Source organism: Carlito syrichta, unplaced genomic scaffold (assembly GCF_000164805.1).
Source record: "Carlito syrichta isolate Samal-C Ts95f unplaced genomic scaffold, Tarsius_syrichta-2.0.1 Scaffold303726, whole genome shotgun sequence".
Taxonomy (NCBI): Eukaryota; Metazoa; Chordata; class Mammalia; order Primates; family Tarsiidae; genus Carlito; species Carlito syrichta.
In genome coordinates, this window is record NW_007247822.1 from 431,199 (window position 1) to 450,629 (window position 19,431).

A 19,431-nucleotide genomic window follows, 5' to 3' on the forward strand; every position below is an offset into this window, starting at 1 on the left:
TTTTGATTTATTGTAGAGATGAGGTCTCGCCAAGTTGCCCAGGTGGGTCTCGAACCCGCGGGCTCAAGCAATCCACTCTCCTTGGCCTCCCAAAGAACTGGGATTACAGGCTGAGCCACCAAGCCTGGCCAGTAGGTACTTTTATAAAGAACAACAAGCATTGATTGGCATAAAATCATATTAAACTCCACTAAGCATCAGCATATAAAACAGACAGGAATATTGATATTCAAGAAAAATAGCATCTCTATCTAAATGAAATTTTATCCTTTTTATCTTTAATATTTAATAGAAATAGTGTAAAGAGAGTCCCCTTACTCTTCTTGAATATGAAAATTCTCCTTATCTTAAAAAAGAAAAATGACCTTGAGCAATATCAAGTTCTGATCTTATAAACTGTGGGTCTATATACTAAGAATTTGTAGACCTCATTTTAAACTAATTTTTATCATCGCCTTGATCGCTCTTAATACGTTAGTTAAATCTTCCTTATGCTACTTGACATTCCAGTAATCATTTAGTCCTACCCTGAGAAGGAAATTGTGTTGACTAGTTAAATTGTGATGATAAAGAATTCCACTGTTAAGTTTTTAGTACTTTGTACCAAATGCAGCAGCAATGATTAATAATAATTGCTACTGAAAAATTTTAAACTAAGAGTGACATACCTCACTCTTCTCTCTTTCTCTGTCTTTATTCTCAGAGCCTAAAACTGCCTAGTCTTTTTCTTTTTCTTTTTTTTGGGGGGAGTGGGTAAAAAATTCAAAGGGCAATTTGATAAAATTAGTTTAAAAGTATGATGCTTCATTGTATCAGCTGGTCTATATCTCTCTCAAAGTACTATACTTTGTAATAAAGACTCTGTCTTTATTCTGAAAAAGTCAAGTCTGTTGCAAATAATACTTTGGCTGTCTAAGTGAACAGATTTTCATAATGGTATTTACAAAGGCAAGACCCTTTAGGTAAACCGGAGTCGTCTTATGTGCTTCCTTGGTTTTTCTGTATACTTTGGTATTCTTTATGGTGGGAAAGTCAGATCCTGATGAAGTCAGACAGATGAGTATGGTTCAGATGAATCCTCTTCATCCTGTGAAGAGGAAACTAGGATGAATAGGAAAACTTCATGGATGAAATTTAAGCCCTTAAATGAAATCACAGGAGAATTTTTCTTATTTTATTTTATTTTGGTGGGTATTAGGCAGCATGCCTCACAGTACTATCTACAAGATTATAAGCCTGTAGATTTGCATGCTTATAATAGCACCACTATAAACATTTGGAGCAGAAGGTATTGAAGACACTGGATAAAATCAGACTCCAAATAGCATCCTCACTCCATCTTAAGCTGCTCTGCCTTTTGAGAATTTAATCTGTTGTTGGTACAGGGAAAAAATGTAAATTGGCTACTCGTATATTCCTTTTTAGCCAGCTTTGTTTTAGAAATTTTCTAAGTTAGGAAATTAATATAAAAACAATGGTGTTCTTTTTTCTTTTAAAAGGAGAAGAATAATCTTTTTGAAATCTGACTATTCTCTCACTTCAGGTGCCACTTAACCAAAAATTATTACAGTTGTAAGTTGTCCAATGACACTGTATTGAATTACTGGTGCCTCAACCTCTTTGAGCTAGCTAGTTGTGGTAACATTTTTATTCACGCTTTCCAAAGTACACTTCTAATTTTCTCCCAGGAATCATAACTAAATAGTATGCATGTGTTTGCATGTCTTATTGATCATTTCTTGATAGGTAAAATTCGTATTAATTTGTGTTATTTGAATTACAGAAACAAACTAATTTGAGCACAGAAGGGAATTTGTTGAAATTAGATGAGAAACACAGAAAATAGAAGGCTAAAAAAGCTTTCAAAAAGCTTTGGAAACAAGATAGTTGGGATGGAGAGTGGTAGAACCTAACCGGAAGCCAGAGAGTAAGACTGCCCTTTGATGCGATTCCCACATAGGCCAATCAAGGCTGGGGGAGGGGAGATGCACAGAGAACAGAGTTGAGCATAGAGAGTAGACCTGGAAGATCAAACAAGATACCCTGCACATGTGTCTGCTCCATAGTTAACAAGGGTCAAACTGATTTGTCTCAAAGTCCAACCAAAACAAGTCCTACCCTCCTACCCACATAACGGGGAAGAGATAGTTCTCCAAAAGAAAATAGGATGACATTGTCGGTTGAAAGGAAAACAGTTGTGGATGCTGGTTGACCAAAATTAAAGCAAAATCAAATGAACACCAACACACCCTAAATGCCCACTATAAAGCTGAAATTTCCATCATGAAGCCTCCACCGAAAACATTTGATCTATATGGACAGCTGAAATAGCATAAGACCATTCAAGGCCACATATTATATGGTTTCATTTATATGAGTATTCAGAATAGGTAAAGCCATGAACACAGAAATTGGATTACCATTTGCTAGGGGAAAATGGGGAGTGACTATTAATGAGTATGGAGTTTCTTTTAGGGGTGATGAGAATATTCCAGAATTAGATGGTAGGAATTATTGCCCGATTTGTGAAAATACTAAAAACCACTGATTTGTACACTTTAAAAGATTGAGTTCTATGATATGCAAGTTGCATATCAGTAAACGAACAAGACTAAGACTACTCAGAAAATGACCAACTTTCAGGTAATAACCTTAGGATGACAAAAACAAACAATCAAACAAACAAAAACAAAAACAAGAAAAACTACTATGGAAACAACTACAGGGTTGCGTCTTGCTATGACTCTTGTCTACATAGTATTTCTAAGTAATCCTAATTCTACATATTGACTCAGTTACTGCCATTATTTTAAAAAAAAAAAGGCATGTGTAGTGATTTAAAATTGTGCTTCTTAAGAATAATTCTCAAGAAGTTCCAGGTCTATAAGAAAGCATCGCCTTAAAATTCAGTGCCTGACTTTGGGCTTTCTTCATGGATCCTGAAGAGCTTGGTTCTGGAAGGAAACTTTGAGAACAGTGAACCTTCATAGACTAGAGGCAGATGTGTGGATGAGACCAGTGTTTCTTAGGCAATCTTGGTCCACAGCAGAGCTCTACCCTGAAGCTGAGACCCAACTGGCATCACTTAATCTTCTTGATATTTATGTGTGAGAGAAAAGCATCCATTTTGGAATTTTTCCTTATAAACTTGACTCTGAAATCTTAACCTACCCTCTGGAAATTTCAGCTTTTAAAGGGAGCATTTGATCAGCGAAGACCGAGACTCAGTAGTTAATTTTTTTTCTTTTTGTCAGTCACAGAATCTTGCTCTGTTGCCCAGGCTGGAGTGCAATGGTATAATGTTAGCTCACTGTAACCTAAAATTCCAGGACTCAAGCAATCCTTCTGTCTCAGCCTCCTGAATAACCAGGACTACAGGCAGCTGGACTACGCTTGCCTAATTTTTATTTTTGTAGACTATACATTGCCCTGTTTGGTTTTTGTGGGTAGTTCATTTAGCTGTGAGAAAAATCCTCACTGTTTTTGACTTTTCTTTCTTTTTTTCTTATTTTTTAAAATTATTTTGTTTTGTTGCTTAAAGCATATTTAAATTAACCAAGGATTTAATGATCTTTCATTTTGGTCAAGTAAGAAAATGAGAGAATAGTCAGGTATATGATGAACATAATCCAAACTCCTTTTCAGTTTCCCATAGTTCTTAGAAGAGTGACCAAAATGAAAACACAAAGGCCAAAGGTGCATGGACACACACACATACACACACACACACACACACACACACACACACACACACACACACGCTCACGCGCACACCATGTTACAATTATTCCATGCTTCATGTTTAAATGTTGGTAGAAGCTTTCATGATATAATACAGTAACAATGAGCTCCAGAGATACTATTGGGTAGACAATTTAAAAGGAAGAAACTTGAACGGGACATCACATTTCCAGTGCCTCCAAGTTTGTGCTTCTAATCTTGAGCTTGGCAACCAGGTAACCTAACTTGTTACAACTGTGTACATGATAGACTAGGCAGAAGAGAGGTACTCCTTGACAAGTGCATAGCTATGGTAGATTTGTTATGTGGCATCACTTTTATCTACTCAGGGATCTTTTTAACTTATTTTCTCTCAATTATAAGCCAAAAAAGTGAGGTCACTTTTTTGGATAAGTAAGATAATCATCTAGTAGTTGATATTTATAATAATGAACCTAAACCTTTTGAATAACAAAAGTTTGCATACTATTTGGAAACAGTTTAGAATATATCTACTTTTTTCTTTGCTATTGCATGATGTATACTACAGAGTTTCTAGAAAATTCAGTTAAACAGAACTGCATTCTGCAGAATGTATTTAAAAAGAATTTATTATAGTTTGAAAAATGTTTTGATGCTATATCTTGCAATAAGATTTGTAAATAATATAGTATTTCATAGATATAAAATACATTCTTCTAGAGAACAAACTCACATGCAAGATTTTTTAATGAGAAATTTAAGATGTAATATGCCCAGTAATTTACTTGGATCCAAGTTATTTTTGGCAGTTCAGGCACATTTCAGACAATCATACACACACAAACATACTAAATATGTATATTTACGTATATATAAATATATGTATTCTGAACATGAAAAAACTTTGTCTTTGCAAAAAATGCAACAGAGAGAAACAAACAGAAAACAAACCAGACTACTGAATCATACCATTTTGCAAATTGGTGTTCCTTTCTTTGCTATAAGTGGCAAGTTTAAAAATTATTTGAGATTAATATAAATTCCTTTCCAAGTTGGAACTATTTTAGATACTCTCTTTTATGTGAAAATATCACATCACTATTTAAAACAGTTTATTGATGCTTGGGAGCTACAGTGACCAAATGTGTTTTTCTTTATATCCTTATAGGATCTAGTAAAATTCTTCACTCATAGTGGACTCTCAATAACTGGTTGGTGACTAAGTGAATGGACTTATTTTTCTAAAGTGGGTAAATTGCGTGGAATTATAATTATACTGTTAACTATGAACTATTTATTACAATCTACACTCAAATTACAAAGTATAATTGTGAATTACCCAAATTATAAATTTTGCTTACGCTATAGTGATTAGACTGTCTAATAAGTATGACTATCTACACTAAAGTATTATTAAAACCATTATGTGAACATTTCTTAGGGCATACTTGATCAGCATCATGGAAAAATAGATCGAGTCTAGAAAGCTGCAAACACTTTATTTCTTATTTTGCAGAATGGTTTCACGCCATTGTATATGGCAGCCCAAGAAAACCACCTGGAAGTTGTCAAGTTTCTTCTTGACAATGGTGCAAGCCAGAGCCTCGCCACAGAGGTAAGAAGCTTTGGTTTTATCCATGGGTAAGATCATATATTTATAGGGCATTTTGAAAACCTGGAGTTGAGAATTTATTCCACTAGTATTTCAATTGCAGTTGTATATTAATGTGTGGGTTGATTAGTTTTTGTGAAATACATTCGGAAATCTATTTTTAATCTTTAAAAATCTTCAATTTCACAAGTATTCTTCTGCTGTTGTCTGGTTCTACCCTATAATTGAATTATTATTTTAATATTTAACATATTTGCTTGAGAATATTTTTCTTTCTCTTATTATTTTACCTCAGAGGCAACCATTGTTTTGAAATATTTTTTAGACTAGATATAAATTTTGAATATAAATTTTCCAGATTTAAGTTAGCCTAATTATAAAGATTGAGTTTGTGAATTTTTAAAGTTAACTAATTAGGTTTAATTTATACTTCTGCATAAAACTATTGTACATTTTAAAGTATTAAATGGAAGTGGTATTTGAAAAAAGCTTTGCAGTCTTGAGTAGATGATTTATTTTAAAATAGAACATTATTTAAGTCTGTTTTTTAAGATACTATCCTCAGCAATATAGTTTATTTTTTAAACTAGTCTAGAAGGAAGATTTTGATCACTTAAGTGTATCACTAGACTCTATTGCTAATATTAAAGGACCAATATTTGGGTATTTTTAACAAAACATTGAATGAGAGTAGATGCAAGGTTATCCCTGTCATAATCCACTACTCTGACCTGAATGCTAATGTGCTTCCAGAATAGTACAGGAGCAATGGCAGTATAATTGCATATAGCCCTACCTAGCTTTTGAGGTTATGCCTTCTGTGGGAACCACTGAATACATGAAGAGACAGATCACACAAAAAGAAGCACTAATGACCTTAAGTATATGAAAATATTCTCACCCTCACTCCTAGTTAAAGAAATAAGAATTTACTCATCAGACTTTAAAAAATGAGGTCTAGTCTTTTGCCCATGAGATTTAAAACAAATTGATGGGGAGAGGAAACTGGAACTTTCCTACAATATTGGTGAAATTGGTCATTGATTGGCACACTTCTGCAGAATATTTGGCAGTAACTATCAAAAATTAATTTTTACATACTGTTTTTACTCAGCAGTTTCTCTTCTAATAATTTATATTAAAGAAATATTAGATATATAAAATATCAGATATGGCAGTTAGTAATAATGATTTTTAATAACAGGAAAGAATCCATATATGCACCAATAAGAAACTTGTTTAGCAAATGTTGATATACTTATACAATAACGTGTTATTCAGCATTGTTAAAAATGAGACAAGACTATGTATTAATAGAAAAATGTCTATAGTATATTGTTATCAGTATTTTGTTCTGAGAATTAGATGTGAGCCTTGCTTTTCATTTTGTACCCATCAGTAATGTTGGGAATTTGTATCATGAGAATGTATTATTTTTATAATGATATTCTTAAAGCTAATTGAGAAATAGCTACTGGTTGATTTCAAAAGAACAAACACTTAGCCACGTCTGCTGGCATGCAACTGTAGTCCCAGCTACTTAGAAAGCTGAGGCAGGGTGATCACTTAAGCACAGGAGTTTGAGGATATAGTATGCAACCATTGCAACTGTTAATAGACGCCGTATTCCGGTCTGGGCAACACAGCAAGAATCTATCTCTTAAAAAAACAAATATTGCTAGGAGTAAAGCAATGCTTCTCTTCACACTCAGGAGTAACTAGTCTGATCCCAGTGCCTCAAGTATGATACACAGGGAGAATGGGGACACTGCCCCAAGTACAGAGAGAATGGGGACAGGATAGAGATGCTGGTTAAGAGACAATCTCCTCCCCTTTCTGGGTGGTATTATTAAGTAATATATATGTAGCCTTCTGAAAGCTATTTCATAGTGCTTTCTTTGTGAAAATTGGGTAGTATTTTTTTTACACTGTGATGTACAGATTATTAAGTATCTCTCCTTTAGAAACAAACATAACCCCAAATTTACTGCTAATAGATTTGAATTAGATTGTAAGCTAATTGTCAATAACTCAACAGTTCAAGGTCCAAAATGAAGTACTACAACTAACTTAAAGAAAAATTGAATGTAAGATCTTCAAATTACTAATTCACTCTATTTGCAAAGGATATATAAAAAGATTTTATTCCTTTACACTAAATAATTCATGTTATCATTTTTGTAGTTTTAAAGGAAAAAAACACAATAAATGTTCTCTCTAATAACAAGTCACATTCTTCATTAGGGCTGCTATTAATTCACTACATAAACATATGATTACCTAGAGTTGTTTGACCCTTTGAATTTTTTATCTTTTTTTGGATTATTGGTATTAGAAAATTAGAAGAACAACAAGAAACAGGACTTCTTATTCATCTGATATTCTAAGTACAGTGTTGCTCTCTTATTAACAATGATATTGCTGTTATTTACACAAAAGTCTATGTTTACAGGACAAACAGCAGGGGGCAACTAAAACATCCTTTAAATAGCAAGTTTTTAAAAGGATTTTTAATTCACTAATGATGTGATCTTGGCAAATTCTTTCAAACTTTTTTTTTCAGTTAGTCTGGTATACTTCATGATTGTGGTTTTTAAAACTTTTAAAAAAATTACTGTGTATTGTATATCATATCTTTCCCATATATGTCTTCGTTTTACTAATTAAAATTCTGAAGCATGAGGTAAATTTGTTTATTTATTCTACAAGTAATTATTAAGTACCTATTATGTGCCAGATACTCTGCAAGGTATAACTATGAACAACAGGGGTTTGGACCTTTCTTTCGAGTAGTTTCTATCACATTTCCTTTTTGCTCTTATTTTTCTCTTAAGAATAACTGTATAAAGCAAACCCAACCATCTAAACTTGATTTTGAAACAAAATCTGGAGCTGCTAATTTTAGCTATTAACACCTTGGAGCTGGTATATTTGTGTCTTTAATTGGCTTATTCAGGAAACACATTCTTGTCAGTGAGAATGGGCTCAGTTGCAGTTTATTATCTGGTGCATTTTCGTGTAGAGGTCCTGTGAATTTAAAAATTAACACAGGCAGAAATGTAGCCATTTTGTTTTGATTCAGAATGGAAGTGGACTGTCATTTCTGTCCCTTAGGTTTTGTTTAAGCTTTTAAAGTGAGATGCACAATTAACTCTTAAGACACAATTTTTCTTTTACCACTTTCTCTTTTAAACAAGGGATGTTCTTTTTCTAAAGGAATACATTACATAATGAGAAGATACAATAAAAAGCAGAAAGAAAAAGTTAACTTTCTTTAGAGATGACATTTGTTTATTGCTTGCACACATATTTACTTTATGACAATAAGATCATATATTTACACTATTATGTAGACTTTTTTCTTATTATATTCTAAACTTCATGTATAGAAATGTAAACCTGTGATATCATATCAGTGACATCTTGATAGTATTCATCCTGGGTAGTATTCAGCCTTTCCCTGTTTGTTATCTGTCTTAATGCTGCAAGAAATATCCTTTTGGTTACATTGGTGGCTTTTTTCCTCTTTCTTGTCCTCTTGGGTATTAAAGGTTAAAGAAGCAGGTAGCATTTAAGCCATACCTTGAAGCATGTGGGGTAGATAGGATTTGTACGCAAAGAGAGAGGAGGCATTTCAGGGTAGGAAAAACAGCATGCTTATTAGATGCCAGATTAGGAATTAGTCATAATAGATGCCAGGAGACTGGTGGAAAGGATTTTTATGGGAAGAGATTGGGCAATATTGATGCTTGGGTGCATTGGGTCAATATTTTGTACTACCTTGGGTATAAGTGTGTTGATTTGTATTTGGTCAAATAAATTATAGGAGCCTTTATCTATTTTTCGGCAACGGAATGATAACAGGGATGTTCTAGGAAGACGTTGGCATGCGTTTATGAGTACCTATGTGCCTAACAAATGCTTTTTCTGTTGGGGCAGTCCACTATTTGCACCACAAGGACTAAAGAAATGAAATACTATGCCCCAGATAAAATAATAAGTAAATAATTTTTCAATGTCCTTTTGAGTATGGTATGATGAAACCATTGCAGAATTACAATTTGTGAGCCTGTCTGACAATTGTCTGCCCTCTATTGTTTATTCTACAGTCAGCAACACTAGATCATCCACAAATTAATTAACCACAGTGAAATCTGTAGCTCTTGATAAGCTCTGTTACCTTATCAAGTCCCAAGGTAACACAAAGGGAAGACTCAAAATACAGAGTCTGCAGATGTGCACTTATGTCTGAATTTACTCTAAAGTCATGTTTTAATCTAATCACAGAAGCAGAAAGCAGCATGGTGATTACCAGAGACTGGGGGTTGGGAGTAATGGGAAGATACTGATCTCAGAAAGAATAAAGTTGGGTTTTTTTTAGGTTTATTGTGCAAAATGGTGAATACAGTTAGTAATAGTGTGTTGTACATTTCAAAATTGCTAAGAGATGTTCTCATTACAAGAAATTAAGTATTTGCAGTGATGGATATGTTAATTCACTTGATTTAATCATCCCACATTGTATTCATAAATCATACCATCATTTTGTACCCCATAAATATTCACAGTTGTAATTTGGCAATTTATAATAAAGTGTAAAAATAAAACATAATGGCCAGCAGAAAGGAATAAAGTCATGTTTTGCATGATCCCTGTGTTGTCTTTCCTTATTGGTTAGGGAAGCCAAGAGTCTTTCATATGTGTGTGTGTGTGTGTGTGTGTGTGTGTATGTATACGGTCTTTAAATATTTATGTCCATTTGAATATATTGTTGGTTTAGTAACACAAAGCTATATTAATACTTGGTTGCCTTCTTACTTGTTGATTTCCTCAAGAAGGAAATATCAACTGAGACCAATCTTGACCCTTTCATTTATTTGCAGGATGGCTTCACACCGTTGGCAGTAGCTTTGCAACAAGGTCATGACCAAGTCGTTTCACTCCTGCTAGAGAATGACACCAAAGGAAAAGTACGTCTGCCAGCTCTTCATATTGCTGCCCGAAAAGATGACACAAAAGCCGCCGCCCTGCTGCTGCAGAATGACAACAACGCGGACGTGGAGTCCAAGGTGAGGTCCTAAGGGCACAGGCCTTTCACACAACTATCCTGCACTAGGCACATGACCTTGACAAAGGCCTGATCTCCCTCTCGGCAAGCTTATGCCAAACACAGAACTTCGTCGAAAAGAGTATCATTATGTGTCCAAGCTATCTGATGAAGACACACCCTCCCTTCACGTGAGATGCTGGGCATGACCAGGGATGCTGCCCTAGGCAAGCTAAAAGAGAGGCTGCCTCAAAAGAAAGTGATGTATTAATCTATGCACCTGGTCGTCTCCTTCCTTTGAATATAGATTTTGGAATGCGTTTAACACTTGAGCTCAAACATCAGGGTGAAATATTGCAAGATGCTAAAGACACAAATAAACCTCTGGTTGCTATGTAAGATGACAGGCAAGGTGCTGAGTGTAGAGCAGCTGTGGAAAACATGCCAGCAGTGGAAGAGCCACAGCCAAAAATTCCCATCGTCTTGACGTGTGGTACTTGAAAATTGCTGTGATGGAAATGTGGCATTTGGACTAGGCCATTGTGTAGCCCGTCATTCATTCAGTCTAGCTTTCTTTCTGTGCCTATTGTGCTTCCATCATAGCTTCCATCCCCATCACTTAGCTGTCATGAGCTTTCTGCAATCCATGTCACCGATAGTGAACTAACCGTTCATTTTTTCCTCCTCTTTGCTTCCAAATGTGTTAACCTAGATGGTGGTGAATAGAACAACAGAGGTATATATATATATATGCATATATGTATAGTCTATATCTGCATCATCATTTTCCCATTACTTAGTGCTGCTGCCTCATGTCTTTCCCTTCTTCTTTGCATTGCCTTCTGTAGGTTAGATACCTGCTTTATCCCCCACCCTCACCCCCTCCCCAAAGGAGCATGTGCCAGAGAAGATAGTAGTAGTTTGATTACCAGGGCTTTCTGCAGCTGAACCTGGTGTCCGAAGGGAAGAATGAGGCATCCTTGAAACTTAAGGGTATTGCAATAGAGTTATGTGAGATGACGAGTTTGGACACTTTAGATGCGTATCAGCTATACCTAAAGCTGCAGACAACCCTGTCATTCTACTCATCCAGGACTGATTCTTTAGGGTTCTGCATGACACTTACCCTCTGTAGTGTCAGCAAAAGGAAAGGTGTTTCAGAATGGTACCAATATGACCCACCCTTCCACGAGAGTCAGTAAGATAGCTAGCATGGCTAAGAAGCTTGCTAACAAATTAGAAATGCATCTAGTTCCTATAAGGTTTCAATCTTTGGGGACTAAGTGAATCGCTGCATGTTTTAGCATTTTTTAAGGAAGTAAAATGACCTTGGTATAAATAATTCAGAAAAATATGTTATTGAATAGGCACTTGCTAACAAAGAGAACAACTTATGGATTCTTATGGAATGCAATTGCCCGTTATATAAAATCAACTTTGTGGTAGTCCTTCTTCCCCCCAAAATTACTTTTGTCATTAAAATTGGCATTTATTGTCAGTTAATGTGAATTTACATTGAATATATAAACTAATATAATTTTGGGTTTCAATGCACAATTCTATCATCAGGAGTAAAACAGTGGTACTAATCAAGCTATGAGCTATAAAGATATTTTTCTCATCATTTCTATTTTAACTTTTAGAAATGTTGGCTTCTATATACTTCTGTTACTAGATTACAAAAATTCCTCAGTTTCCACCCTTGGTTCCTTTCTGGCTAACCCTCTGCCTATAAGTTTGGGGTTTATTAGAAACCTTATTAGCAATTGGCACTGATCGAAACCTAGTACAGAATGAAACGTAGACCTCAGCATATTTTGCTTCCTCATTTTTATTTGGGCAGGGTTATGATATTAGCTGTCAGACAAGAGGCCAGCAGGAATCAATTGAACATCTGCTGTATTTTCTTTACAGAGTGGCTTCACTCCGCTCCACATAGCTGCTCACTATGGAAATATCAATGTAGCCACGTTGCTGTTAAACCGAGCGGCTGCTGTGGACTTCACCGCAAGGGTAAGAGTATAGTAATGTGTAATGCCTTTAACACATTTGAAATGATTTTTAACTTTCCCTTCCCTGCATAAGGAGGAGGGTGGGACAGATCACGTCCAATATCTTCCCTTCAGTAAAGGTTATGATTTTTTTCTACTTACCCTAGTACATTTTCTTGGTGTTATGGAAGTGTACCTGATTCCTAGCAGGAAAAGTAAACTAAGATTGGGGTGCTAGCTGGGTTGGATGACAAATGTATACTTGCCTATCTAGAAGATGTGATTCAAGTAATAATGGTTAAAAACAACAAACAGTTTTCTAGATGGAAGTTTCTAAAACTGTTAGAAATTGGTCAGATTGTATTCCTGGTGCTCTAGATAGGCATGTCCAACCTGAGGCCTGTGGGCCACATGTGGCCCAGGACAGCTAGTATTAAAGCCCCACAAAATCTTTTAATATCATATGTTCTATAGCATTTATTTTCTTTGTGATCCCATGCATATATGTGTATACTCTTACTATATTATATAGTTTATGTGTCGTCCAAGATAATTCTTCTTTGCTCAGTGTGGGCCAGGGAAGCCAAAAGGTTGGACTAGAAAATCATGGTCTTGATCTTACAATGGGAATGTGCTTGGCTATCCAGATGAGGACCAAACTTCACAACCCAAATAACAGAGACCATCTTTTACTTTTATGTTTTGTCCCCTACAAACTTTCATAATGAGGAACAATATTTTTTAACCTGAGTAACCTCATATCCGTCAGAGAAAGGAATCACAATGTCACGTGTACCACTGCACAGCAACTTGAACTTGCAAATAGTAATAGCACTCTAAATGTAAAAACTGATCCATTGTCAGGATCCATCACCAGAAACATCACTGTCAGGAGGAGAAATAAAGTTGGAAGCAGGATGAAGCAGTGGCTGGAAATCTGGACTGTGAAATCAGACTCCTCGGGTTCACATTTTGGCTTTAACTTTTCTCTCTGTGTCTATCAGTTTCCTCATTTATAAGATGAAATCATATGAATTGTGGAATTAAATGATAAACAATCATAATACAATAATATGACTGCCCCTTCATTGAGTCACTGTGAGAATTAAAAGAGTTAGTAAGCATAAAGCACTTAGCGCAGTGCCTGACATAGCTTCGTCAACAGTAGCAGCAGCACAACTGTTTTGAACGTAGTGTTTGAAGTATCATTTGGGCTAAAACCTGTTAGAAGAGAAATGAGACTGTTTCAGATAAGGAGATAGTGGATAATAGCGGTACGAGCCGTCTAGTAATGTTGCCTCAATAGTATAAGTAATATTGTTTTTGAAGTCGTTACAGACTGGGAGATGCAAGGCTACGCATTTCATCTCATTTATTCTAATATGAGGGAGAGCGTTATTTATCTCTGTTTTACAGAAGACAAAACCTAGGCTTAGAGATAAGAAGTAGCTGCTTTAGGACCACAGAGCTAGCAGGTTGGAAGAGGCAAGATTTCAGCCCCACCCCAGTATTCTCTTCCTTTAGGCAACTTAAAGGGGCTTATTTTTCTTTTCTACTTATTATTCATTAGTTCTATAAAAATTAAGAAGAACTCAGATTGTACTAATATAAAAGCTATTTCTTGCCCTGTTGTCATCTCCTTGCTGAAAGCCCCCATCCATTTAAATGACTGGAGAGCGCCAGTTTTATTCTAGAGCTGTGTTCTTATTGCATTATCTACATCCTTGATGTGGCAGATCCAAGGCCTAGTTTGACATTTTGAAGGACAAAATTCAGCATTTCTTTAAGTCAAGTATAAATGGCATGTCGATGTAAAATCTGAAGTTCATTTCCAGATGCATTCTTCTGGTTTTATTTCTGTAATTCAAAGTATAATAAAAACCTCATTAAGTCACATCTTCTAATTAGGACAATTAGAATATTCATGTCAGGGTGTTGTTTGAAGTTCGCCTTTGTGCCATTGTTCAGAAATTTCCTGATGCTGCTGAAAATAAGATTAGGGGAATATGTAAGCAATTTAAGAGGGCAAATTACAGTACTCTCAGACTTTTTCAAGTATTCTAAAGCATCCACTTACATTAAAACAAGATTGTGGTAACTACAAAAGATGCTTATTTCTTGATTAAAAATCAGTGGAGACCTCAGACTCACATTATTAACCTTCTTAAGTTACCATATGTGATTTTAAATAATCACATTGTGCTTTTGTTTAAAATATGTTAAAATTCAGACTTTTCACTGATTCAGAAACACATTTTCCCCAGTCATTCCTAATTAATGAGGTCTAATAGCATTTTGATTTGAAGGCTGTGGTGGAATTTGATTTTACTTTATGGGAGGCTTTCGCTGCTGCTTATTCCTCGACAAGCTCTGCTTCTCTCTGCATTTGGTGATTGATGACCTGCTTTGGGGCGTCTGAGAAGAACTCTTCATAAAGAGTTTAAACTGAGGCAGCTGCTAGTGGCCTCAAAGCAATTCACGATAGAGTTCACATCTCTAGTATTTTATTACATGATAATCTAATGTCTCCCCTTTCATACTATAGAGAGTTCTCTCTTCCTAACCTTAGTGGGGTCTTTCTAGGTCATAGTTCTCTCAGAAAGGTAAAAGAAATAGCAAGGGAAAATAAGAGTTCCTGAGCACAGATGAGATCAAATTGTATCTGGTCAAAACAATAAAAGGAGCATCATTAAGCCTCATGTGATAAGATTTGGCTGCAAATTGTAATCATAAATCGCATGCTTCAGAACTAGGTTTGGGCCAGGCGAGGTGGCTCACACCTGTAATCTCAGCACTTTGGGAGGCTGAGGCAGGCAGATTGCTTGAGCCCAGCAATTCAAGACCAGCCTGGGCAACATAGTAAGACCTCATTTCTACAAAAATTAAAAAATTAGCTGGGCGTGGTGACGTGCACCTGCAGTCTGGAGGCTGAGGTGGCAGGATCGCCTGAGCCCAGGAGGTCAAAACTGTGGTGAGTGGTGATCGTGCCACTGTACTCCAACCTGGGCAACAGAATGAGACCCCAAATCAAAAAGAAAAAGAATCAGACTTGGATAAGTGAGATCAATGAGTTTGAGTTGGTTAGAATTAGATGAAAAAGCAAACTGGGCTCGGTGGCTCAGCCTGTAATCCCGTGCCTTGGGAGGCTGAGGTGAGTGGATTGCCTGAGCCCGCAGGTTCGAGACCTGCCTGGGCAACTTGGTGAAACCTCATCTGTTGGGAGCCGGCCACAGAGGCCCACTGAGCATTAGGGATCAGGAAGGGCCATTGACCCCGAGACCACTAGGATGTGTTCAGGAGCTGTTGTCCCATTCCCCCCCTCCTTTTCCATTTGGCACAAACTACCAAGAAAAGCTCCAGCTGGCTCGAACAGAAAACTCTGAGACCGGAACATACACAGCTCACCTAGGAGTCTATTGTTCCCATTCCCCACAGCTTATGGTCTTTTGCTTTATCACAATTTAAGTTTGGCTTTGAGTCACATTGAGGAGCTTTAGTACAGGTCACAGGTTCTCTTGATGCAACCTTTAGAAATTTATAGATATAGGTTTTAGAAAATAGTTTATATAGATTAAGAAAATTTAAGTAACCATTTTATTATAGAAGTATGGTTAGTTCAGTTTGATTTAGGGGAGCCAGTGAAGTTTGAATTAGGCCAGCTGGTACTAGGAGAGTGTAACCATAGCAGCAATTGTTTTAATATAAACTAGTTTGAATTAGTACATAATAGTGGAAGTTAATAATTCACTATGGTGATTTTGGGTTTAGACATTGAGTGATGTTAATTCAAGACGATGTAGTTGTAATACAATTAAGGACACGTAAGAAACTGGTTTGGGGAACATTAAGCTAGCATAAAATACAAAAAGACAATTTGTGGTTGTTCTTCCTCGTGTTCTTCCTCATGTTCTTCCTTATGGATGAAAGAACATTTGCTTGAGAGTGGGGGGTGTCCTTTGCGCACGTGGACCTGTTCATGTGAAAGGCACATGCTACCTTTGTTTCCTGTGATGATGACTTTGCAGAGTTTAGGGATAAAAGCCCTGAGATTACACCCGTTAAACGGCTTCTGGTCACCTGAGCAGGAGTCCAGTCTCTTTCTTTCTCCCCTCTTCTCTTTCTTTCTCTTCATTTCTCCAGAATAATCCCCAATACTGCCACACCTTCCAAGGGACCCCCTAAATCTCTCTGCAGGGGCTGGCCCTCTGCACTCATCTCTACAATTAAAAAAAAAAAATTGGCCAGGTGTGGTAGTGCGCCCCTGTAGTTCCAGCTACTTGGAAGGCTGAGGCGGAAGGATCCCTGGAGCCCCAGCAGGTTGAGGCTGCGGTGGCTGGGAGCGGCCACTGCACTCCAGTCTGGGCAACAGAGTGAGACTCCAACTCAAAAAAAAAAAGCAACAGCAGCAACCTTTGTCATTGGGCGCTGTGATTTCTTCTTTCTGTTTGTGACAGAATACAGTAGGGAGTAGAAGATTTAGATCAGTGGAGAAAGGCCAATACTGTCCAGTGGTTCTTTGTAGCCCAGGGAGTGGCTACCTGCTAACAGAAAGCTAAGGAACAGGAACAGGGACAACACTTTTGGAATCATTTCCTGCATACAGTAGATGTGCATTTCCAAAGCAGATACGAGGCAGAAACAAATGTAGTGTGACTGAAGGGAGTACACAACAGAATAGATTGCTTTCTGTGTAATGCAGATCCCAGCCAGGGGTAAATGGACACCCCCAGGTACAGTTCTGGCAACCAATGTATACCATTTCTATCTACTGTTATTCACACCTTTCCCTGGATTTTTATGACAATGTCAGTTTTGATTCTTGCACTGTAATTTTGCTGCTGATATGTGAGATAGCATATATCTGTCTGGCACCTTCAGTCTTGCCTTTTGGATTATCCACGGAGACCCTGTTCAGGCTCATGAGTCCGCTACAGGAGTTCATGCAGTGGCTGCTGGATGCTGCAATGCAGCGTCAGCATTCTTCATTCTTTGAACTGAGGCTGCTGAGGTGGCGCTGACACTGTCTGAATTTATGCATGACCCTTGCTCTCTCTGCAAATCATTCTAGCTCTCATGGGAAAGGGAATGTAACTAAAACACACCAGAGCTACTACTGATTATCATTACAGTAAGGAGCATTTATGCGCTAGAGTAACAGAAGGCCAAATTATGTGGATGCCTGCAAAGTTCCTCTTATTGATTGAAGGAGACAGATTAATACTCTGCTTGCTGAGTTTTTTCATCAAATATAATGGACCCCCTAACCTAATCTTCACTCTTACCATTGACCTTTCTCTTGTAAATTATTATCCAACTTCTCATTTTGTGACGATAATTTAATTAAACATTCTCCTATTAGTCTTGGTATTTAGCACTTTTTGTTTTGATCTCTGAAAGGATTACGAGTTTATATGTTGTGGTTCCATACCCCATTTGTTTCCCAAAGATGTTCAGGTGTTTCACAGATTAAAATAGGCAGACAGGTAAAGATGAAACTGAAAAAGTAAGTGTTACCATGCAGTAGGAATGAGCCAACTGGAAAATAAACTTTGGCCTTAAAAACTTTGATATGTGTAGTGGAAAGGGAAGCCCAGATAATACAATTTTCATTTGTCAAAGGAAATATTACAGTTATCTATGAGACAATTTTCTTGTGAAATAACTCAAACATGATTTTTATCATATGAATCCTTCTATGAAGAACAATGAGTTACAAAGTTAATAGTGTCTTTACTTACTATACTTCAGAAGGCTCAATTTTACTGCCCCCTGCTGTCGATGAATGCTAAATCTCCATCTGTAAAGGGACTTTGCCCTAGGAAGCTGAGAGACTGTGACCCAGGTACTTAGCTTTATGATGTTCTTTTATTATTATTATTTTATTTTAAGGATGTGGGATACAATTCAGGGTTAGGTATACAAATGTTCATTAAGCAGGTAGCCTTGTTGATGAGGTGTGCCCCCCCCCACCAGCAGATTCCCACTACTACCAATCCCACTTCCCCCCAACCCCAGCAGTTTTCCACTACTGCCAATCCTTTTCTTATAGTATTACAATAATTGTTCAAGGTACACTTATGAGTGAGAACATGTGATACTCAGTTCTTTGTTTCTGTGATAGATCACTTAGTATTATAGACTCTAAATTCATCCAAGTTGCTGCAAAATTCATAACTATGTCCTTCTTTATGGCAGCGTAATAGTCTACTGTGTATATGTACCACATTTTTTATACAGTCCTTTTTCAATGGGCAGCACAGTTTGTTCCATGTTTTTGCTATTCTGAACAATGCTGTGATAAACATACGTGTACAGGTATCTTTTTCATAGAGTGACTTGAGTTCCTCTGGGTATATACCCAGTAGGGGGATTGCGGAGTCATATGGAAGGTCGATTTTTAGATCTTTTAGGAATCACCAAACTGTTTTCCACAGAGGTTGTGTTAGTTTACACTCCAACCAACAGTGTAGAAGAGCTCCCTTTTCCCCGCATCCTCTCCAGCATCTGTTGTTTTTTGAGTTTCTGACTGGAGTTAGGTGGTATCTCAATGTAGTTTTAATTTTCATTTCTTTGATGACTAGTGAGGCTGAGCATTTTTTCATATATCTGTTGGCTGCTCATGTGTCTTCTTTTGAGAAGTGTCTATTCATATCTTTTGCCCACTTTGTAATGGGGCTGTTTGTCTTTTTCTTTTCGGCACATTTCAATTTCTTGTAGATCCTAGATGTTATGTCTTTGTCAGACATACAGTTGGCAAATATTTTTTCCCAGTCTATGGGCTGTCTCCCTGCTCTCTTGATGGTTTCTTTGGCTTTGCAGAAGCTTTTCAGTTTGATGAGGTCTCACTTATCTATTTTATCTCTTATGGCATGGTCACTTAGGGTTTTGATCAAGAATTGATTGCCAGTTTCAATTTCTATAAGGTTGTCTCCTACATTTTCTAAGGTTCTTATATTTTGAGGTTTTAGTTTAGGTCTCTGATCCATTTAGAGTTTATTTTTGTGTATGGTAATAGATAGGGGTCTTGTGTATGTGATCAGTTTTCCCAGCACCATTGACTGAATAGGTTCCCCTCTCCC

General features: G+C 36.8%; 1 protein-coding gene across 1 annotated transcript in view; it reads left to right on the plus strand.

Moving 5' to 3' along the window:
* ANK3 (ankyrin 3) overlaps nucleotides 1-19,431 on the plus strand; it is a 354,985-nt gene that overhangs the window by 116,304 nt on the left and 219,250 nt on the right. The window contains exons 5-8 of the mRNA XM_021712923.1: nucleotides 5,219-5,317; nucleotides 10,198-10,383; nucleotides 11,074-11,097; nucleotides 12,276-12,374. Of these exons, the coding sequence (XP_021568598.1) occupies nucleotides 5,219-5,317; nucleotides 10,198-10,383; nucleotides 11,074-11,097; nucleotides 12,276-12,374 (408 nt within the window). The remainder of the gene's footprint in view (nucleotides 1-5,218; nucleotides 5,318-10,197; nucleotides 10,384-11,073; nucleotides 11,098-12,275; nucleotides 12,375-19,431) is intronic.